At 37.8% G+C, this 24,642-nt stretch overlaps 1 protein-coding gene across 3 annotated transcripts in view; it reads right to left on the bottom strand.

Annotated features, from left to right (window-relative positions):
- FREM2 (FRAS1 related extracellular matrix 2) overlaps positions 1-24,642 on the bottom strand; it is a 187,453-nt gene that overhangs the window by 56,053 nt on the left and 106,758 nt on the right. For all 3 annotated transcript variants that reach the window (XM_082700380.1, XM_082700379.1, XM_082700378.1), the window contains exons 7-12: positions 10,585-10,734; positions 8,533-8,742; positions 6,957-7,154; positions 6,031-6,195; positions 5,446-5,628; positions 1,858-1,988 (exon numbers count right to left, since the gene is read on the bottom strand). In XM_082700380.1, coding sequence (XP_082556506.1) covers positions 1,858-1,988; positions 5,446-5,628; positions 6,031-6,195; positions 6,957-7,154; positions 8,533-8,742; positions 10,585-10,734 — 1,037 coding nt within the window. The remainder of the gene's footprint in view (positions 1-1,857; positions 1,989-5,445; positions 5,629-6,030; positions 6,196-6,956; positions 7,155-8,532; positions 8,743-10,584; positions 10,735-24,642) is intronic.

Raw genomic sequence — 24,642 nt, 5'->3', positions numbered from 1 at the left:
CAGGGCAGCACACGAGGTATTTGGGTTCTATTGTTTTCTCTAAATTGTGATGATAGTGGCTGCATCTGTCTTGGGTTATGGCATGGAAGATCCATGAAAAAGCCAGTTAGTTTCTCGGGAGAAGAATGCTGAATGACAGGCTGGGAGAAAGCAAGTCCTAGGGGTCATGTGATAGCATAGCCATGCTGACGTGGATGCCAGTGAAAATCAAGGCTTTCAATGAGCAGAGACTACCATTAAGGAGGGCACTTGATGGAATGAGCACTGGGTGTTGTATGCAACTGATGAATCACTGAATTCTACTCCTGAAACCAATAATGCACTGTATGTTAACTAAATTGAATTTAAATAAAAATTTTAAAAAATGAGCAGGCACCAGAAGCACAGCCTAAACGGGGGCAGAATGAGACACTGAGTCACAGAGAGGAGAGCATTCTAGGAACATCTATTGGTAAGGTGCCAAGACACCTTGCTGATAAATTTGTCTTAGCTCCTGAATAACCTTCCAATATCTCATATATCACAGTTTCCAAATCTTTATTTACTTGCATTTATAAAAAAAGTTATCACTTGAAGCGAATTTGAATGAATCTCTGTTCCTTTCACCCCCCCAAAGAGTTTAATACAGTGCTCCATAAAAATAACATTAAAAGAATTATTTTTAATGTGATCAAGACTTATAAAAAATGTATGTGTTTTGAATTATAAATATGACTTAAAAAAAGTAAGGCACTACAGCAAGAAATACCATCAAGTAGTAAAGATTAAAAAATGATAAGAAATATTTAAGGGATAAAAATCTCTGTAATTCATGGGGCTCCTGGGTGGCTCAGTGGGTTAAGCCTCTGCCTTCGGCTCAGGTCATGATCTCAGGGTCGTGGGATCGAGCTCCACATCGGGCTGTCTGTTCAGCAGGGAGCCTGCTTTCCCCTCTCTCTGCCTACTGCTCTGCCTACTTGTGATCTTTGTCTGTCAAATAAATAAATAAAATATTTTAAAAAATTCCTAATTCAATCTCATACTAACAGTAAAATAAATAATAAAAGAGCTAGAGTAAATTTAAGTACAGATATTATAAACATTGGTCTGTGCCTAAAATTATTTAGTTTTAAAAATTATTTAAGGTTTAAAGGTCAAAATCCTGTGGAAAATGTTACCTTGAAGAAAATCTCGTTGATGACACATCAATTTAAGAAGGACAGAATATCAGTGTTAGGACCATAGCATTTGGTCACTGAGGCTCTGGACATCAAGCTGATAAAGCTAGGACTAGCGGTGGTAATTCTGAGGTTAGCAAACTATGTTGTGGATTAAAATGTATGTCTTAATGAGCAGTAGTCCTGAATTCATAGTCTCATCTTTGTGTCGAGATGATGCTTACTCTCTGGAAATGAACCTCAAATTCAGAGGTTGCCAACTGAAATGAGAAAACTAAGTGGGCTGACGTGGGGCTCAGTGACTCTAGTCCCTTAGTTCTACACACATGATTTTTCAAAGAAAGAGTAATATGTACAAAATTTATTTATGAGGTGAAAAAAGATTATGCACAAAAAGAAGCCTTTATAAAGGCTTGCACAAAATCCCAGTAGTCTATTGTACATTATGTGATGCTTATATGCATTTTCCCCGATTCAAATGCTGGTCCTGATTTCTTTTTTAAAGATTTATTATTTATTTGAGAGAGGGGAGGAGAGCACAGAGGGAAAGTGAGAGGGAGAAGCAGACTCCCCGCTGAGTAGAGAACCCGAGGTGAGGCTCGATCCCAGGACCCTGGGATCATGACCTGAGCTAAGGCAGACACTTAAACCACCCAGATGCCCCAGCTCGCCCTGAACTTGTATCCATCTCAGTACTTACCTGTGTCTCTGCTACCATGTTCTCATCGGGTTTTAGGTGAACGGTGAAGGCCTCTCTCATCTCTCTGATCCCATCGAAGATTACTTCAATGTTAACAATATGCTGGGTTTCTCCCTCCTTAAACTCAATTTCTACAAATGCAAAAATCACAGATTTAAGTCTTTCTCATAGGAATATGTGAAATTTTTGTCAAGCTTTCTTGACAGTGACTCACAATGAGGAAAACATTGTACACTGTGGCCCAGTATATTTGTGTGTGCGTGCGTGCGTGAATAAAATAGAATCACCAGTTTGAAAAACATCACTTATTTTTACTGTTTGCTTTGTATCTGAATATTTTCTGTTCCATTTCATCTGAAGAAAATTCTAAGCAGAAGCTGCTAAATTGATTTGTTGACCAACCGTTTGAAAAAACACTGAGTTGTGGAACAGATCAGCAGTTCTAATACTGAGGCATAACCAGATTAAACTAGCCTCTCATTTCCAAAAATTCTGAACAAATCAGGTGACTACAATTGGAGGTATTATGGAGTGTGAATTGCATTTGCATTATATATATATATATATATATATATATATATATATATTTTATAGAATATTATATATATATGGATAATTGAAGGTGGATATAAAATTGTTGAGCTTTTTAATATTATATCAAATTATATTTTAAAAAGACTTCCTCTATTGTTGATGTTAATTTTGGAAATTTAAAAGTTTTTTGGACAAATGTGAATGGTATGCTCTCCTTAATCCTGTCCCTCCTTTCTAAAAACGTTTGCTTCATTGTCATCGAAGTTAAACTCAATTATGAGAGTCCCTTTTTCAAACGAGTCATTTCAAAAGTCTTAAAACATTAAAGATTAATTGATTTTATTGAACTCAAGAGTCAGCAGCTGCCTATACCATGAGACTTGGATAAACTCTTTTCTTAGTTTTACTATACCTCTTGAAAAACTGGCTCAGAAGAGAAATTAAAAAATATAATGCATAATTGTTCTAATTAGAGAAGATAGCAGATGCTGGTTTTGGTGTAACTGAAGTTCAATCATTATAATTCTAAATTATAAATCCTTTAAAATGTGGCAGAAGAAAATGTGTCTCCAATGTGTTTTTCTTCTGCTACTTCTATTTTTTATTGTCAATTATGAAAAAGATTTTTTTCTTTAAAATTGAGTGAGCCAGATTCCTCTTTAAAATGAGTTCTCTTTCTAGATATAGCCACTTTCCACATTAGCTTTGCGTGTTCTTAGAGTTTATTAGTCTTAGATTTTTCATACCCTGAGAGGATTTCAGGTTCTTATATCAGAAGATGAAAACATCTGTTCATTTCTGGCCCACTAATTTGTTTGGTTGGACTTGCGTGACATTTCATTAGAAATTTAGAAATTTCATTAGAAAATTAGAAAATTTCTAGGGGTGCCTGTGTAGCTCAGTCGGTTAAGCATTGACTCTTGATTTTGGCTCAGGTCATGATCTCAGGGTTCTGACACTGAGCCCCAGGTCAGACTCCATGCTGGGTGTGAAGCCTGCTTATGAATCTCTCTCCCCCTCTCTGTCTCCTCCCCATTTGCACACTCTCTCCTTCTTAAAAAAATAAAAATAAAAATAAGAGAACATTCATGTCTAAAACCAAAAATATCTGAGGATTTCATAAGAAAATACTTAAAGTTATTTTTTGTATTTTCCTGCCTGGCCAATGTTGGCTGGCTAGGACAATATTAGGCTTTTCTCAGCAGGGAATGGATTTTCTGGTTCAATAATATTCCTATCGTGTCATTTCCCCTTCATATTTCCTTCATTCATTGCTTGTCTTACCCTGTAAGCATTCAAATTTTATAACCCCCAGAATTATAGAAACCCAATTTCTTAGAGGTTAAAAGCTTAAGTATTTATTTTAAATATTTATTTATTTACTAAAAATTTAATTAATTTATTTATGTGAGAGAGGGAAGGAGAGCTAGAGCATGAGTGGGGGTGGGTGGTGTAGGGCGACAAGCAAACACCCCCTGAGCGAGGAGCCCAATGCAGGGCTTGATCCAGGATCCCGAGATCGTGACCTGAGCTGAAACCAAGAGTCAGACACTTATACTCAATGGACTGAGCCACCAAGGCATCCCTTAAATATTTAAATTGTTGTTTTCTTACAGTATGCAGATTAGATGATAAAATAGTTAAGTCTCCTCAATTACTTTAGTCTTTATCTGTCATTTTAGATATTTTTAACACAAAAATATTTCAAGTTTTCTTTTATCTTTCTTATTTCTGTTTATTTTTAAGAGACTGACCTCAATTTTCACCATAAGGGAGAAATTAGAATATGGGTCAGAAGAGATTAAATTTTTATCATAAGCATTATAAATAGCATGTTTACATTTATGGGATAAAAGAGACATAAGCTGATTTCCTGCCATTTAACCTTTTTCTGACTTCATTGGTCAGTTTACCACAGAGGTATAATTTTTAATTATCCTTCAGCAAAAAGAATTATTTTGTTCCTACGAAAAACATTTTCTGTTAAAGGTCATATTGCCCATCTTTAGAAGATGTTTCCTTCATGTAAAGCTTGCTCTTGCTCATTATAGAAAGACTGATTTTAGATTTTTCTAATTTAGTGGCTAATCAGTGTTTCTCCTCTTTTGGGTTGTATGTGATTTCTTTCAAATATATTATCTTTCTCTGCACAGAAAATATTCTGAGGATAACTTTGAAACTCTACAGTAGTCAAACTTTTTACCATAGACGCAAATAAAACAAGCTCCTTTGCAGAAGATGGTTTTTTCCCTCTTGTCTCATCAACTTTATTACGGACTTAGTAAAACCTTTCTAAATTTTTTTTTTCATAAATTACAAGATCAAGATGAATGTCTGTAGCTTTACAATCAAGAACTAAAGATTGTTGGTAGTAAGAAGTACAAAACTAGAAACAAAGTGGATAAGTAGAACTTTACATAATTTATAAACTTAACTTAGTACATCAGTTTACATCTATTCTATCAGCAGATAATCCATATATATAGAGAGAGAAACTTTAAAAATAAATGGCGAAATAGTTGGGAAAAATTTGAAGAAGGAGGGGGATGGATGAAAAGCACCCATAATGAAATCCTAAGGCCCAGATAATCCATGGTCTTTTGGGGTAGCATTCCACCAGACTCTTACTGCTTTCCATTAACACAAAATTTTCTACCTTGAAGTTTTAAATCATTGATGTTCTATGAACTAAAAACTATCTCAGTTACCATGCATATTTTCAGTGTACTAGTATATTCTAGAATAGGTATAATAATGAAGGTAAAGCCTCTTAGTAAAAGTAGACTCAGAACAAAAGGTCATCTAGTCTACTGAAAATTTCTCTAAGTCCTCAAGCATAAACCCTGTAAGTCAAAAAGGAAAATTCTGGAACTAATTATTTTTGAACTGATGGAGATTATTTTTCTCCATTATTTTTCTGATGGAGATTAATGTAAAGGAGTATGTCTATTTTTATTTCAGTTGGAGATTTCTCTTCTTCCTCTCAAGGGCACCAGAGCCAGTACAGAGTGTGGGCACCACCCACCTGGGGACAGGCCCTGAGAACCCCCATACCTTCTGACACAGGGTGATAATCTTCTCCAGAGGTAGCGGAGCCATCCTTGGTGTGGACTCTCACAATGGAAACCTTTGAAGTATCTCCTTGGCGAATCACTGGAATTTTTACAACCACCGACTGTCCCAGTTCTTTGGGTTCACTGACGCTAAATTTGGTTTCTCCAAATTTAATCACAGTCTCTAAAATTGTGGGAAACATGGACAAACTAAAATGTAAAGGAAATGCTTTACATAAAAATAAAAGACATGTACTCCAGGTGACCTCTATGTGCCATCAGTCTTACAGGAGTGGGTCCTAGAGAGTGGGAGGGGAGGGAGAAACTGCTGGCCCAGGGCTACCACCACCGTACAGAGGGTATGAACATATGCAATTTAACATTAGGTGTAAGGCATATTTTCCAACATCAGCTTCTAATTTTCATGGTCTATTTGGTTCCCCATTTGTCTTAGTCTTTTTTCCTATTTCTCAATTGCTTTAAAACCCTTGAAAGACTGAGGTTTATTTTCTGGGCCACCTAAAATATTAACATAGATGGGTTTCAATTCCCAATTTACAGGTGAGGATGAGAAATAACTTCTTACTATCGGCGTTATCTTGGATTCTTATCAAAGTTTCATTTTGTTCCCCAACTGCAGCCCCAAAGGGGGAGTTGCTTTGTGGAGTGCCAAGAACCAGGCGGAGCTCCTCGACCTCCTCATAGAGTTTGTCATCCATCAGTTCAAGGACACAAGGCTTTTCAGTCTCACCTGGACCAATGATAATGACAGCACGTCAGTTACATCGCATCATGACATCCCAATCACATCGCAGGCCCCAAAGGATACGTGCGTTACTAGAACATAAGGACCAGACAGTGAGGATATTGTCTTTTCCCCTGCTGCACTAAGGGTACAAAGAATGTGTGTGTAATAAGCCCCCAATAAATACTTGCTGAATGAATGACTAAATGTTTGAACATATGCAGTGAAACCCCCTATCTGTATGGGAAATTTCTCCAGTGTCTGTCAGCCATCTTAGAAAATAAGTGATAAAGAGCAAGTACCAATTTTATGTATGAATTTCTGGCATTATGATTAGGAAGCAAATTTACCCACCTTGCACAGGATGATCAGAGTTAACGTGATCACAGGACTAGTTTCTAGTACAATTGCTGGATCACAGTGATCGAACAGTTTAAGGCTCTGAATTCATATTAAAAGTGTGATCTCTATTTCCTTTCATTTCTCTCACTTGAACACAGTATCCCAGTATTGCGAAATCTACACATTCGCTATACCACCACATACGCTCTGAATAAACAATACTGCACATCCCTGGAAATCAATTCATAAATTATGGACACCAAAAAGATGTTGATTCGATCTATTCCATCTCACTATCACACAGTGCACACAAAACCACATCATAAGCTTGTTGAGGTCAAGAAGGTATATTTTCCCGATATGTATTTCTCATCAGCAATTTGGCTTTCTCAAATTCCAAATAAAAATGTCAAGCTCCACCTTACCAGGGAGAAACGTGATGATGGAGCTATCCGTGTTTGGACGTTCCTCAAAGTCTGTCATCACCTGCGCAGAGCCCTGCCGTGTGTAACATCTCACGGAAGACTCGTAGTGAAGGTCTCCACTCCTGTGGATCACTGCAACAATCTGCCCGTCATTTTCGTTGCCAGTATATACTCGTTCTTTGAACTGCATCTTAGGCACTGCAAAGCAAACAAACATTTGGATCAAGGTGACCGGAAATTTCCTTAAGGAAAATAGTATTTCAGAAAGCAAGATTTAGTGGAAAGAGTAATGAAACAGAAGTGAGAATTGGGATTCCAATTTCTACCTAGTCACTTGACAATGTGTTGGCCTTAGGCAAATCACTTAAATAAATGGTTTTGATTTTCTTATCTTTGAAATTTGGCTCTACTTTATGGCTCTATTTCCCAGGCAGATGCAGGGAAATGCTAAACAGTAGAAAAAACCCAGAAACTTTGAGATATCTGTATCTATATGTGTTGCTTAATCATGAGCCTATCAGAATTTTTGAAATTTCTGAATAATTTCTGAATAATTTTCAAATAACACTCAAAATTGTGACACAATTAGAAGCATAGTTTACGCAGACCATGTTAGAAACGTTGATAATGAATATAGTATTTTATATCTATAATGTAAATATATATATAAAACATTTTTGAGAATGAATATTATGTATATATTTAAGTGATACTGATGAGGGGTGAATTAAATATAGGTCTCATTAGCAACAGGTTACACTCTCCTAAGCAATGTCAAGATCATCATGGTTGAAAATTATTCAGAATCCTTTCTGAGGATGTGTCAGAGAGCCCTACCATTTGTCCAGCAGCTGCTTGTCTTAGAGCTATGTTTTTGGCACCTTATTAGGGAAATTTCAGGAGTGTCTAGGTGTAGGTGATGATAGAAAGTCTTGCATTGAGAAGTGGAAAAAGACCATTACGGATGGTTCCACCTATGTATGGTGAGGAAACGCTTGAGACTTAATCAGGATATTGCTGGCAATCTCACATTTTTAATTTGAAAGGACTCCCTAATTTTATCAAAATGGTCAGAATGAAGACATGGTCAGACAGGGTATCATTATGGGTTGAATTGCTTCCCCTCCAAGTTCATTGGTCCTAACCCCCACAACCTGAAAATGTGACCTTACTTGAGGTCTTTACTGAGGTAATCAAGTAAAAATGAGGTCATTAGACTGAGCCCTAACTTAATAGAACTGCTGTCTTTATACACAGGGGAAATTCAGACACCATGACACACAGAGAAGATATAATGACACAAAGGGCCAAAATGGATATCTACAAGCCAAAGACAGGCATGGAACAGATCCTTCCTGCACAGCCCTCAGAGGAAACCAACCCTGCCAACACCTTGATTTTGGACTTCTAGCCTCTGGCACTGTGAGATGAGAAATTTCTGAGTCTGTAGCACTTTGTTATGGCAGCCCTAGCAAACTTATACATGTATATAAACCCCAGTTCATCATTTCATTCCATCTGTATATAAACTCTAGCCTATAAATTTACTCATAATTGTAAATTAATAAACACTCACAATCTGAGACAGAATCATTTATGGACACTGTGGCTTTGCTGGGCTCGCCGAGGGCAGCATTCATAGGCATACGAAGCACCAGTTCAAATTTCTCAATTCCCTCCAGCACCGGCTGCCCAATGTCATCCAGGATGATAACACGAACAGTCTGCATGTTGACTCCAGGTGTGAAATCTAAATTCCGACTGATTCCCACGTAGTCCGTTCCAGCTATACGGGTAACAAAAGAATTATTCAGTGGGGGACTGATTAAACTAAACCAAATTATGAGAAGCAAATTATGTAGATTTAGTATTCTTTTTAAAAAAAATAGAAAGACCAGTATAAAATTACAGTAAATACATTTAATGAAATGCAAAGGATTAGTATCATATTGGTTTTCGAGATGGTAGAACAAAGGTGAGGTTCTGAAATTTATTTTATATATGTCTAATGAGTTATTTTAGCTTTAGTTATATAATCTCTCTATCTTTATTTTGGAATTCTTGAATGGAGCTAATAAAAATCAGGTCTGACGAGCCATGAGAGACTGTGGACTCTCAGAAACAAACTGAAGGTTTTGGAGGGGAGACGGGAAGGGGGATGGGTGAGCCTGGTGGTGGGTATTAAGGAGGACACGTATTGCATGGAGCACTGGGTGTGGTGCACAGCGAATCTTGGAACATTGAAAAAATAAAATAAAATTAGAATGTTTAAAAAATCAAGTTTATCATAAATGACCTATGAAATATATACATTTAAATATTGTTAACATCAGTTAAATATCTGTATTTATTTTCCAAAGCTACAAGAGAATATACTACTTAGGTGTGGTTTTTTTTTGCCTGTTGGCTAAAGAAACACATTTCAGGTAAAAACTTTTGTCCCGCATGATCCGCCCACATTCACCCCAGGCAAGGAGAACAATCCTTTATTCTCAAAGACATATTTGATTTTTGGCTTATTATTTTAGACCATGATGTGCAAACCTAGTGTTGACACCTCCATTTATGTCTAAAGTAGTTACAAAAAAAACTGTCAGTCAATCTTTAGGCACCACATTCATAAAGACTGGGAGTGGGTGACAAGGGTTTAATATTATTGCTTCTTTGTTTTTGTAACTTCTGTTCTTCTAACTCTCATTTTAAATATATTCTCTTTACTTCTGAATACACATCTATGAGTGTATCTGCCCTTAATTCATTGTTTTACATCTCTGAATCTCTTTGTGGTTCTTCTTGTATTTCTCTTTTCTGCTGCTTCTTCATCTTTATTCTCACCTCTCTCTTTGAATTTTTTCTTAAAAATAACTAATTCGGTGAATCAAATGCTTATTGGACATTAACTACATGCAAAGCATCATGCTGGTTCCACTACATGGTATGGCCCCTGCTTGCTTCGTGTGATAATTATGTGCCATGCGTGTCATGTACGTATGTGTGCACATGTGTGCACATAAGAAAGTGTACTCTGTTGGCAATTTAAAAGGGATGAAAAAAGGAAATTTCTAATCCCATGCTTATCCTAAACTTTATGATCAACTCTTTGGAGATGTAAATTCCAGAACAAAAGGCAAGTGTATCCCGGCTAGCATAGCTTATATAATGAAGTGTGTGGAAAAGCCTTCGGATCGGAACTATTTTGGGGGGCGTCTGGTTAAAATGAGGAGGGAACCAAGTTGGAGATGCACATCTGCACGACACTTACACATCATTAGATTTCTGTGAGGGTGGCCAGCATGACCATTCTTGTGCATACCGATGCCACAATATTCAATGATGTTAGGTTTGCCAAGTGGAGAGAACCAAATTCATGTAAATACAGGCATTAGGATTTAGGGTCATTGACTTACATGTTTGCACATAGCCTCCGATTTATGGCTTTTCAATGTATTTTCTCACAGTAATACACAGAGCCTAGACTTACCTATGATATAATAATAATTTCAGAAAAAGCTCCATTCATCCAGACTGCTTCCAGAGGTGTGAAGTAGTTTAGCATTCAAGTATTTTGTGTCAAGTGGAGTTGAACCCAGGGGAACAATCAAAAGATCTGCTGTAGGAAATCGCTCACCGTCAGCAGACGGAGGATCCGTTTTCCGGGATCTCACGGTGACACTGGAAGACCTGGAGAGGTCCGTGCCTGTTCTCCACACTCGCACCTCCACGTAGCCAGCGCTCTCATCCACAGGGTACTCGACGTCGCCAAAGTAGAAGACAGGTTCTGAGAAGAAGAAACGGTGCCCTGGTGGGTGATTTTTTTTTTTCCCACCTCAAGCCTAACTGGTGGAATTTCAGAGAAGAGTTCGCTTCATTTTACTGACTCTTTTCTATCATATTTTCTCCTTTCTTTTTTTTTTTTTTTAAAGATTTTATTTATTTATTTGACAGAGAGAGAGATCACAAATAGGCAGAGAGACAGACAGAGAGAGAGATGAGGAGAAGCAGGCTCCCTGCTGAGCAGAGAGCCCTATGCGGGACTCGATCCCAGGCCCCTGGGATCATGACGTGAGCCGAAGGTAGAGGCTTAACCCACTGAGCCACTCAGGCGCCCCCATATTTTCTCCTTTCAATAAGGTAACATCCCTTTAATCTGTAGATTTATATAGTTTTCAGGTCAAAAGATCTCTGCTGAAAAACAAAAAGTGCCTCGTGGAACATTCTCATCTTGAGGCTTGAGTTTACTTTGTCCCCTATCTGTGGGATTATAAGTGGCTCTAAATGTACTTCCTGTTCAGTTTAGCAAGTAAAATAACACCCCAAAGGAAACAAAACATGCAGGCTGAAATGTGGTAATTTTGGTCCAACTGCTCATTGTATCGTCACCTGGAGACTTTGCAAGACAACATCTTCTGGTCCATTACATTTGGCCTTAATCCAGCATATTTGAGTCTATAATAACCACTGCAGAGTTACTACCTATTGGCACAACTAAACTAAATATATATAATTACCAGACCAGAAGGCTTTAGGAAGACCGGGACACGATTGTAGGTTACCTACAGAGATTTGGGGGTGCCTTATACCACCTGAGGATCCACTAGAGAAATAAGCTCCTACCAAGGGATTTGTCTTAAACATATATGAAAACAATGTGATTTTGGTCATGAAGGTAGGACACATGCTTTGGAGACTCTGTGTTTTTCTCTGGTATTGGTGATGAATTGATCCAATCATCATCACTCTGTCTGATTCCTCCTGTGACCGACAGTTTGACAGCTTACTGTGTAAGACAGCTGCCAAAAGTCACAGTGGTAGCAATTAGCTGAGTAACAATGGACATTGAGAGATAATTCATGAGCTGACTTATAAAATAACTTTCTTTGAAATATTCATAGCCCATAAGAAAGTGTAGAAATAATAGAGAGGGTATATTTTCACCCACTGCGAGTTTATTTTATAACCAAACCTAGACAAAGATAAATTAATTTCAGTGTAGACACAGAATAAGAGCCCTTTGACTTGAGAAATTTTAGTTATCTCTGTCTGGTTTCACAAAACTCAAAAGGACGGAGTCTCAAAGAATCATATAGTTTGTCAATGTTCATAGAACACAAGACCCTTAAAGAGATGACCATTATGTTTCAGAGGATTTAACTGAATTACTAAACACAAAAAAATCAAGCAAAACCCTACAGTCACAGCTTACAATCAAAGGCAATCCATTTGATGCACTGTTTAAAAGGAGCATAAATTCTTTATTTTTCTGACCCAAATAAATTACCTCTATTAAAACTAGATAATTAGGTTTTCTTTGTTCTTCCATATAGGGGGTCATAATAAAAAGCATGCAATTTCCCTGAACTCTTGAACAATATAAAACCAACCCTGGACATTTTGTTTGCATATTTCGGTTCACGGGGTGATAAATCTGCCCAGGGCATACTTTACCTCCTTCTCATCCTTTCAACTTGGACGGTGTAAGGGCAAGTGAGTGTGTGGGTGTACAGATAAAGGTGTTAGTTTATTAACCTTGGTCAAGGCAGACCTCAAATACAAGCCGATAAATTCCTTACATTTCTCACACCTAAGCAGGGGGCAAAGGTGAAGACAGAGCTCTGAAAATGCTTATTTTGACCAGATGGCCAAACCAGGCACATCCGTGTTTTTCAAAGGCTTTTAACATTATTATGGAAGCTTGATCATCGGTATCCAACATGATCTCTGTCTCTTCACATTGCTGGCAAACCATATCATCATACAAGTTAGGTTTCTGAGTTATGGGAGAGAGCCATGAAGGGTGGTGAGCGGGGGACCTACACAATAGCTCCTCCTTTCTTCCGATTTCCCTCCTCTTCAGATATATTGAAGTGGGACAAATTAAACCATGTAAAGGACTAAGGCTGTTAAACACTGAATGAGCTACATATCAGAGACAAACTGAAGCAAAACATATGGGTGTTTGGACTCATTCTGTCAACAATGTGTCAAGTAAGGGTGCCTGGGTGGCTCAGTGGGTTAAGCCTCTGCTTTTGGCTCAGGTCATGATCTCAGGATCCTGGGATCGAGCCCCACACCAGGCTCTCTGCTTAGCATGGAGCCTGCTTCCCCCTCTCCCTCTGCCTGCCTCTCTGCCTACTTGTGATCTCTCTGTCAAATAAATACATAAAAATCTTCAAAAAACAACAACAACAATGTGTCAAGTATTTTTATGTTATAGTTTAATGGGTAGTTCATATAAGGAAAAATTTTTAGTAAGTCCTATGTAGTACTCTGAAAATTATGTCAATCAGCATAAAGAGTAATGATAATAATTACCATCTTAGAACATGAACTATGTGTCTGACATATATGCTTTATAGGTGTGTGTGGTTGTGTGTGTGTGTGTGTGGTGGTGTATGCGGCAGAGAGGGGGAGAGAGAGAAGAAGACAGAGAGGTGAGAGGATCTGGCATATGCAACAAAGTAATAAAAATATGATTTATGTGAATTGATACAAATAATATTATCATAATTGTTTATTGTTTAGTATGTTGTTACTTCCAGCAGAAAGAAAAGATGGGAACTGGAAAAAGGTTTTAATTCTAAAACTCTCAATTTTACTATAGCAACCAATAGAAGGCATTAGAAAAGATACTTATTTCCTTAAAATTAATTTGTTGAAAATTGGTAGATTTATGTGATTCCTCCTATGCTTCACTGATGACAACTAGAAAATTGATCTATTAATCAATTGTAATCATTGCAGTGAATGTACAGAGTGATTAATATGATAAGCTTAAAACACACTTCAATAGCTTTTATAGAAACAATTCTTGTTAACAGCCTAGTTCCTTAGGATCTGAATAAAAATAAGACATTAGTACCTCTATCTTTTCAGTGTAGTTGAATGAGAACTGAAAAGAGTAATCATTATTATTATTTCAGTTTTTCAATACCTTGTCAAAAATCTCTACAACTTAAATATTGTTTATAATTGTTACCATTTGGACAGAATCTCATGTAGTATAAATGAGTTAAAAAATCCTTCAAGCAGTGAATTGAGTTATAATCACTTAAGATAAATGGCAAGATGTTCCTGGAACTTTTTAATGGGTAGCTAATAAGCATGTAAAAGGAAGCAAAGGATAAATAAACCAAGACTGCCAATACCTGAAGAATACCTACGCAGAATCCAGAAGAATTGCTTGTTCTGGGAAATTACTATAATTCTGAGCAAGATTTTAACTCCCCTTTCTTTGGCAACATGTTTTTGTCTAGGAGCTTGGTTTCTCTTAACAGTTCACTACAGACCTTTGCCTTAGTTTTGTAGAGACCTACATTACAACTTCAAGTACTTTAGGAAAAGCCTATTTCTTCTGTAATCAGATCTCAAATAGGCACTTTCTGTACAAGTTCGTAGTCTTAATGGAGAACACAGTCGGTGGCTGGTATTGTGACCTGGAATGAGAGAAGATTCTAGCAAAGTCATGTATTCTGCAGCCTGCACTGCAGAATAATAAAATCATTATTCCTCACAACTCCAGGATGTGTTAATGACACTCCAGAATGCATGCTTATTCCCTCTGCAGAGGCGAGATAAGTTATGCCCAAATAGTGTGTACGTGTGTGAGCAGTTCAAGGGAGGTTTTAATTTAGCCTAGTGAAATTTATAAGGGAAGCCAAACTATTCTGTGTATGCTTTGTGGTGTTACTCTTGTAAAGGGCACAGATGAAGATACTGACTACAGAAGGGTCTGTGCTAGCTCATTAAACAATAACACCCGTATAAAGAATTTACACACTTAAAAAATTAACATGCTTTTCCAGGTGTGGGATACTTTCACCACAAAGAGCAGGGATAGGATCCTGTCTGTTTCCTACAAATATGGTTGATGAGAGGCTTGGCAAGCCATATAAGACACACTTACACACCCACAACAAAGACAAAGGGAAAATAACTTAAGTTTTTCCCCACAGGGAAAAAGTATTGTTTTTTTTTTTTTTTTTCCGCTAAGTCTATGGTGTCTAGATTGATGTTTACAATTACATTGTGTCTCATGAGATGAAAGAAATAGGTGCCAGTAGTAATTGCTATCTGGAGCCAAATCTTATTTACTCACGTGTACACGGACCATCAGTCAAGGAAGCTTTGTAGTTCTAATGAACATATTTGCTTAGAATGGAACAAAATGCAAGCCTTCCTGCTGTCTTTTGGTTTAGTGCTGAAAATAATACAGAGAAACTTCCCTAATTATTTAGAATTCAGGTCTTTGTTCTGAGCTCTGGACCTTAATAGGTAGCTGTCCCCTCGGTCCTGGGCATCTCACAGCAAACTTCTTCCAAAGAGTCAGGAGAGTCACCTCCGCTGCTCGCTCCTAGTTTCTCTTGGGCTCAAGGGCCACCTTCCTAGATCTGGCCAGCACACTTGCCATTTTAATCTCTCCCACACCCACTTAACCAGGCTCTTACCCAAAAAGGTCATCCCTCAAAACAAATTTCATCATAGTAATCCAGCTACAGAAAACCTGTCAATGTTCCTCACTGCTCTTAGATTGTTCATAAAGTCCTTAACATGGTTGACAAGACACTGGAGCCTCTGGTCTCAGTTTACCATTAGATCTCATTTTAGTCCCCCTTCTGCTCAATAGTCTAGTGTCTTGAATGTCTTAGAAGGGTTGTTTCCAGACTTTTTGCACACTCCTTTCCGCCTCCTGATGTGGGTAACCCCTGCTCCTTCCAGGCTTTTGCTTAGAAGTTTCTTGTGCTGGGAAGCACCCTGTCTTCCCCATCAAAGCCCCCATTCTCTCCACAGGTAGAGTCTCAGAGTTTTCTGAGGGGAGGAATGAAGCCTCCTTCATTCACTGGTGTTTCTCCAACACTTAATGTAATGGATGCTTAGCAGTAGGTGCCCAATCAACATTTGCAGAGTGAAGGAATATCAATAAAATAGATTTTTTTTTTTTTTTCAGAACAAATGAATAAATACATCTTTGTGGTGGGTGAGTTAGAAGACTACACCCTTGGGGCACCTACGTGGCTCAGTCAGTTAAGTGTCTCACTTTTGATTTCAGCTCAGGTCATGATCTCAGGGTCCTGGGATCGAGCCCCATGTTGGGCTCCCTGCTCAGTGGAAAGGATGCTTTTCCCTCCCCCTCTGCCACTCTCACTGCTTGTGCTCGCTCTCTCTCAAATAAATAAATGAAATCTTAAAAAGAAAAAAAAAAAAAAAGAATTACCCAAGGTTTAAAAACTGAATTGATACTAGGCCTCACCTCCAGTTTATGGAATTAAAATTTCCAGTGGGCGCCCCAGGCAGCAATGTTTTTCTTTTCTTTTTTTTTTTTTTTTTAAATGAAAAACAATTTTTTAATAGTAGTTTTCAGTTCACAGCAAAATTGAGCAGAAGGAAAAGAAATTTCCCATATACCCTTGACCCCTTCTCACACTGCACCGGTATTTTTAAAAACCTTTACAGGTTTCAGCAATCTGTATGTTGTTTTAGTTCATTTCCATGTCTTTAGCAAATAATGACTACTTGTTGGATATCACACTAATTGTTCTGATTTAATATTCTCATCCTCATGATTACCTTATGAGGTATGTACTATATTAATCTTGTTTTCACAGAGAAGGAAACTAAGGATGAAGGAGGTTAAGAGATTTGTCCAAAGTCACACATGAGGGAAAAATGGTGGACACCCATTTTGGTGGACAAAGTCTGAGCCCTTAACTGCACTAATTAACGTTAACTAAGGCAAGAGAGGAGTCATAATACAAAAGGTTTTCAAGCACTGGGTGATGTATGGAAGTGTTGAATCACTATACTATACACCTGAAACTCATGTAACATTGGCATCTGCTTAAAGGCAGCTTTGTGATTTTATATCTTACATTCTCTAACCTAGCAGCAATGATAGATTAAAAAAAAGGTTTTGTCTGTACTGTCATTTGCAAATATCTTCTCCCATTCCATGGGTTGCCTCTTTGTTTTGTCGACTGTTTCCTTTGCTGTGAAGAAGGTTTTGATCTTGATGAAGTCCCAGAAGTTCATCTTTGCTTTTGTTTCCTTTGCCGTTGGAGACATATCTTGAAAGAAGTTGATGTGGCTGATATCAAAGAGGTTACTGCCTATGTTCTCCTCTAGGATTCTGATGGATTCCTGCCTCACGTTGAGGTCTTTTATCCATTTCAAGTTTATCTTTGTGTACGGTGTAAGAGAATGGTTGAGTTTCATTCTTCTACATATAGCTGTCCAATTTTCCCAGTACCATTTATTGAAGAGACTGTCTTTTTTCTGCTGTATATTTATTCCTGCTTTGTCGAAGATTATTTGACCATAGAGTTGAGGGTCCATATCTGGGCTCTCTACTCTGTTCCACTGGTCTATGTGTCTGTTTTTATGCCAGTACCATGCTGTCTTGGTGATCACAGCTTTGTAGTAAAGCTTGAAATCAGGTAACGTAATGCCGCCAGTTTTATTTTTGTTTTTCAACATTTCCTTAGCAATTCGGGTTTCTTCTGATTCCATACAAATTTTAGGATTATTCGCTACTGTTTTTTGAAGAATACCGGTGGAAGAACTTCTCAAACTCAACACACACAAAACAGATAATCATATAAAAAAGTGGGAAGAAGATATGAACAGACACTTCTCCAATGAAGACATACAAATGGCTATCAGACACATGAAAAAATGTTCATAATCACTAGCCATTAGGGAGAATCAAATTAAAACCACATTGAGATACCACCTTTCACCAGTTAGAATGGCCAAAATTAGCAAGACAGGAAACAACATGTGTTGGAGAGGATGTGGAGAAAGGGGAACCCTCTTGCACTACTGGTGGGAATGCAAGTTGGTGCAGCCATTTTGGAGAACAGTGTGGAGATTCCTTAAGAAATTAAAAAAAGAGCTTCCCTATGACCCTGCAATTGCACTACTGGGTATTTACCCCAAAGATATAGATGTAGTAAAAAGAAGGGCCCTCTGTACCCCAGTGTTTATAGCAGCAATAGGCACGGTTGCCAAACTGTGGAAAGAACCAAGATGCCCTTCAACAGACGAATGGATAAGGAAGGTGTGGTCCATATACACTATGGAGTATTATGCCTCCACCAGAAAGGATGAATACCCAACTTTTGTAGCAACATGGACGGGACTGGAAGAGATTATGCTGAGTGAAATAAGTCAAGCAGAGAGAGTCAATTATCATATGGTTTCACTTATTTGTAGAGCATAACAAATAACATGAAGGACATGGGGAGATGGAGAGGAGAAGGGAGTTGAGGTTAATTGGAAGGGGAGGTGAACCATGAGAGACTCTGGACTCTGAAAAACAACATGAGGGTTTTGAAGGGGTCGGGGGTGGGGGGGTGGAAGGTTCGGGAGCCAGGTGGTGGGTATTAAGGAGGGCATGTATTGCAAGGAGCACTGGGTGTGGTACAAAAAGAATGAATACTGTTACGCTGAAAAGAAATTAAAAAAAAATGTTTTCACAAAGTTTATTATGTAGAAATACCAACATAAGTGTCCAGAGATACTTATGCATGTATGTTTATTACATTTCATTTTTATCAGGGCACAACTGGAAACAATCTTCAAATCTATCAGAAGCAGACTGATTAAATAAATTACAGTTCATTCATAACATGTGCTTAAAGGTGATTGTGATTTTATATTTTACACTCTCTAATCCAGCAGCAGTGACAGATTAAAAATTAAAGTTAATATGCCACTTCTTTTTGGTACCTTTGGTAATTTCCCCCTTTATTGTTAATCTACTTGGTAAAGAAAGGAAAAGCTATGCTTAAAACAAGACAAACACCTCTGTGAACTAAAAAGGTACGAGCATCACAGTGGTGAGTGGAGCAAAAGCGAACAGTTGTGTTCATCTCTGAAGTCTGAAGATAGGCTGTAACTCAACATTTAAGTTGAGTTAAGAAACCAAATGAAAACATAATTCAAAAGTGAGGGCAAAATATAGGTATTTCCAGGCAACAAAGATGAACCGTTTTTACTTATCTTCAGATGCACACTGAGAAACTGCTAAAAGCATAGAAAAAATAAATAAATTCAAAGGGAAGAGCTGTACATATAAGAACCAATAAAATAGGCTTATAAATCCAACTAACAATTAACTATAGGTGTAAATAATTATCATAGTTGATATTTTTCAGTGGCATTATTGACTAAAGTCCAAATACGATTTAAAGCAAAATCATTAATAAAGAGGAACTCTATATATAAACAGACAGTTCACCAAACTTATATCATAACCCTGAATTTGTACTGAAATATTAAAGCAAAATTGACGAGATTACAGGAATATATTGATTAATCTACAATTATAGTAGGCTTTTTAATTGAAAAACCCTCAAAAAACAACGGATGAGTGAGAACAATTTGTAGAAATACAAAAAAAAAAAAATTGCAACATAATCTTTGCCTAATCTATGTATGAATCTGTGCTCCCCCAAACAGAAGATTAGTATCCAAAATAAACTAAAACTCCCCTGAATCTATTTAAAAAGTCTTTCTTTCTTTCTGTTTTTTGTTTTGTTTTGTTTTGTTTTGTTTTGGAGCAAGAGAGAGAGTACATGCAAGTGAGGAAGGGCAGTGGGAGAGGGAAAGAGAGAATCTTAAGCAGGCTCCATGCCTGCACGAAGCTGACATGGGCTTGATCTCATGACCTGAATTGAAATGAAGAGTTGGACAGTTAACTGACTGAGCCAACCAGACACCCCTACAGCAAAAATTCTCACAGCAAATGGAAATACTGGAGTTATATAAATACCCAAGTCTCAGAAGAGGAAACTTCCATTGTTATGTAAACTTAAAATGAGACATTATTTAAAACTCATAAGATTGGCAAAAACTAAATAGTTCAACAGGATGAGAAAACAGACATTATCAGATGCTGCTGGTGGGAGGGCAAAGAGATCAACCAGCATGACCCATCAATCCTACCTTTTGGTAAATATCCTACAGAGGTTCTGCACATGTCTACTTAGAAACATTTACAGGTATGTTTAATGCAGCATTATCTATACTTACAAAAGAAGGAGGAAACCCAAATGTTCACGAGTAAGGGAATGGATAATAAAAACTCATTTAAATGTAATGACTAAGTTGTACACCTGAAAGTAACGTAATATTGTGTGTCAACCATACTAAAACAAAACGAAACTAAAAGCAAAAAAAAGCCACACTCATCTAAATGCATCAAAATAACAGATCTTGAAAACGCCGTGCTAATTAAAAAAAAAAAAAAAGCAAGTCGCAGTAGACAATAAACAATTCAGAATCATTACTATCTGGGGGACTCTGGTAGTTGACTGATACCAGACAGGACTTCCATTTACATGAAAACTGTTTAATTACTTTGAAAGATCTGAAGCAACTATGAAAAATAGTACCATTCATTTTAGATGAAGTGCATGTTATCCTGTGTTATTTTTTTCATTTCTGTAATAAAAAATTTTTACATGATAGTTATAGAATGGTATGCATAAGATAATTCATTATATTAAAATGTGTGTGTGTGTATGTATATTTTAAGATTTTATTTATTTACTTGGAGAGAGAGAGAGAGAACACAGGCAGGGGGAGGGACAGGGAGAGGGAGAAAACAGACTCCCCACAGAGCTGGGAGCCCAATGTAGGACTCGATCTCAGGATGCTGGGATCAACACATGAGTTGAAGACAGACACTTAACCAACTAAACCACCCAGGTACCCTATACTGTTAATGCATAGGAAAATAGGTTAGAATATATGTCAAGCTGCTAACCAGTTATTTCCTAGGAATGGGATTATGAGGATATTTGACCTCCTTTGCTATACATTTCTTACAGACATTAATTACATACAGACATCTAACTTTTTTTCCCAAGTAGCACATATTATTCTGTAAATAAGAAAAATAAGGGGGAAAAGTGATGAACTTCCTCCTATAAGTAACATCTTCAAAAATTAGTTTTAAATAATTTTGACTGGGCCTTTCCCTACTTTTCTTTCAAGAAATAGTTTAAATATGTAAGCATACATTCTTAAGAAAGACTTCATAGCTAGGCTTTAAAAAGCACTTTCAAGATTCTTGTTGAAAAATAAAGTTCAAATGTGTATTTAAGGGGAAAGTTTAGGAGTATGTATCAGTTTAAAGGCATGTTTTGACATTTCTTTTTCTTGCCAACTATAATTTTCTCAGAGAGAATAAAGAAAAGTCAGTACATGTCTAGAATGTTGATAATTTAAGGACTGAATCTTCCCAAGGTTTCAGCTGAGAATACATGGCAAGCCTTTCTCCAAAAGGATAATGTTGTCAGTGATTTTATTGTCAACCCAGTTTCACTCCAAAGCTCTGATTTTGTCTTTTCCAAGGTCTATACAAGTTTAAGAGTCTCATGCCCTACCGACTGAGCTAGCCAGGCAGCTTCTATTTAAGATTAAAATAAAGTTTAAATGTTATGGTCATCGGAAATTTCCACCATCTGGTAGCATTTGAAAGTCTTTCTGAATATTCTTTATTCAACAAATATTGCTGAGCATCCTGCCTTCTAGGAGGGTGTTTTGGGGTTTTTTGGGTAAATTTTTTGTTTGTTTCTATCCTAAATGGTATATCTCATAAACAGAAGGGGAAGGAAAAACTGGTCATGACCCACCAATTGATTTCTCAACCCAATGGGATGTAATTTACAATTTCCTAAACGTCACTCTTTACTTATGGCAAGGTTTCCCAAAGGTGGTCACAAATCTGTATTGCAAGTCCCCCAGGGGTTTTTAAAATGTAAATTCCTGGGGTCTCACCTCAAATCAACCAAATCAAAATCTCCAAAAACTTAAACTGTCTCAGGTGAACAGCCTGCACGCTGGGGTCTGAGAATCACGGTCAGGAGGGGGTGGAGGCGTGAGGGTGCAGGGACCGCACCAGGTGACGGGTGCTATGGGGCAGAGGTTCCCCGTGGGTTGTAGTGTGCTGGAGGCAGCAGGACTGCATCCCAGACAAGAAAAATGTTTTGTATTCAGTCTGAGCAGGCTTTGACAGCAGTGAAAAAAGGAAGGACGTCTCAGAAGGATTCGGAGCAGCCAAGTCCTGAGCATGCGTGGTGGGTTAAAAAGAAGTGTGGCTCAAGGATATGGAGTTCCGGAGGGCCCGACGATGGGGGCCGAGGTTAAGGTCACAGCCATTGGTGGCTGTGTGCGTTCATCCATCGATGCCAGGAACTACGGACAGTGGGCAGTCACTGACCATTTTTAAGTGGAGGTGACACAATCAGGACTTGATTTACAAAAAGGGAGTGGGGGTGATTGACGCAGGGTGAGACTAGAAGCTGGAGAAGGGTTGGGGAACTACAGTGGAGGGAAGAGTTAGTGAGGTTGTAAGATAGGGCCTGAAGGTGGGAAAATTGAGAATTCAGCTTTAAGAGGAGTTTCAAAAATAGTGTGGCAGTGCTTTGTGATCAATTATATATGATGGGTAATATGAAGTAGATGAGTAGGGGATATCCAGTGTGGCCAACGGGGCAGTTTTTAAAAAGTATCTTTTATTTTGTAAATTTTTATTAACATATAATGTGTTGTTAATGGGGCATCTTTTTAATTGTGAAGGGCATCCCTGTTGTCATTCGTAGTTGCTTTTGCCAACCTTCGGCTCTGTCCCATAACCATTCTCTCTACTTCCATTTGCTATCTTTCTCGAAACTCCTGGATGATGTATATCTTCAAAAACCATATTCAGGCATGCTGCATTCATGGCTGTGGATCCTTCCTTTAGGGCAGATGAAGATTACCAGTGATTTGTGGTTAAGAAGTCGGATGAGCTTCTTCACAGAGATAATACATTTAATTACACCTGAAGTGACAAGTGCTTGACTTGTCACGGGCTCTCGATAAACATTAATCATTATTTCCACTCTATTCATTATATTTTACAGATACTTTCTACTCATACGTATATTGTTACGTCTAATGATAAATACTAGGCAACTAAATGATATGTAGTGTGAGAAAGGATATTTACTTATGGCATCTGTGTGATAGAACAAGATGTTACAGCAACACCATGAAATACCATGGAGCCGCCACAAAGAATAAACAGGGGGGTGCCTGGGTAGCTCAGTGGGTTAAAGCTTCTGCCTTCGGCTCAGGTCATGATCCCAGGGTCCTGGGATTGAGCCCCGCATGGGGCTCTCTGCTCATCAGGGAGCCTGCTTCCACCTCTCTCTCTGCCTGCCTCTCTGCCTACTTGTGATCTCTGTCTGTCAAATAAATAAATAAAATCTTAAAAAAAAAAAAAGAATAAACAGGGTTTATGTGTGGGGGTATAAAAAGTTTTTCATGAGATATTGCTCTGTGAAATAAACATAGCATGAGGTAATATGTAGAATGCGATCATGTGGTAATAGCAAATACTTTCAGTGCGTGCATCTGAACTGTTCCAATACACAGATCTCATTTAATCCTCCCAACTACCCTTTGAAATTAAGTACTATTACCATCCCCACTTTATTAACGATGACAGCTAATCAAGTCCAGACATTTAAGATCAATAGCCAATACATGAAAGGAAATCAGACTCTCTGCTTCTAGAATATATGCTAGTTACCACCTCACTGGTAATAGCATTAATTACCTCTAATCAACGTGATAATAATTGTGTGCATGTAAATGTGTGTATAAAAAATCTACACGTCACACTCAAGTGACCTCAAGGAAGAGGTGTGGGTTTGGTGACGGAGATAGCCAGACTCTCCCCATTTATTGATGTACTTCTTTTTAGTATCCATGTAATACATGTGTAATAAAAAGTGCAATACTAAAATGAAGGTTAACCTGCATAACGTACCTCCTTTAAATACAGCCACAAAATATTACTAAAGAAAAAAAAATTCGAGAGCAGAAAGTCTTTCCTCTCCTGTTAAAGTCTGTAAAACACTGTGTTACTCTTAACAGTTTCTGGCATCTTTACAGACTTGCTGTGGTATCTCACAGTGTTGTGGATGAGTACACTCTCGAGGGAACTGGGCAGTTATTTCACCTTCAAAGAAACCATTATCTCTGAGTCCCAAATCCTGCAAAATTTCTTTCCTTTCTTCTATATAACCTACTCAGTTGACAGCTGTCAAGCCAGTCCTGCCCCAACTCTTCTCACACTGCCCTTGACATGCTATATTCAAATGACTCAGTCACTCATTCGTGTCCCTCATTAGGTCTTCCCAAAGGCAGAAATCATGTATTGTTCATCTGTAAACTCCAAGAAGAAGCATGCTGCCTGGCATAGGAGGGGTCGTCAAAAAATGTGTGGAGACATAAGCGAGGAGGATTAACCGCTTCTAGAGTTTCTTATCCAAAGTAATCATTTGGGCTCCAATGCCCATCTTGTGAGGGAGAATACACCAATTAGTATTAGAGTTAATGTTAGAGTAATATCACAAAATAATTGCCACATTTCCCAAGTGTCTGACTCTGCCAGTCACATTAGAAGGTTTAGAATCATTTTTCTTCTTTCTCTGAAAACAACTAAAGTACCTGGAGAGGTGAACATTTTTTGAATATTTTCTTTAAAGATGCATAATGACAGTCTCATTGAGTGACAAGACAGGAACACAATAGTCTACGTAAGAGAAAACTAGAATATTAGAGCTCATTATTCCTCGGTTGTGAAGATAAATTCTTTCATTAAAAAAAAAAAATCATCATAGGAGGGAAAGAA

Source organism: Mustela nivalis (assembly GCF_964662115.1).
Source record: "Mustela nivalis genome assembly, chromosome: 15".
Taxonomy (NCBI): domain Eukaryota; kingdom Metazoa; phylum Chordata; class Mammalia; order Carnivora; family Mustelidae; genus Mustela; species Mustela nivalis.
This window is presented reverse-complemented; position numbering and strand designations above follow the sequence as displayed.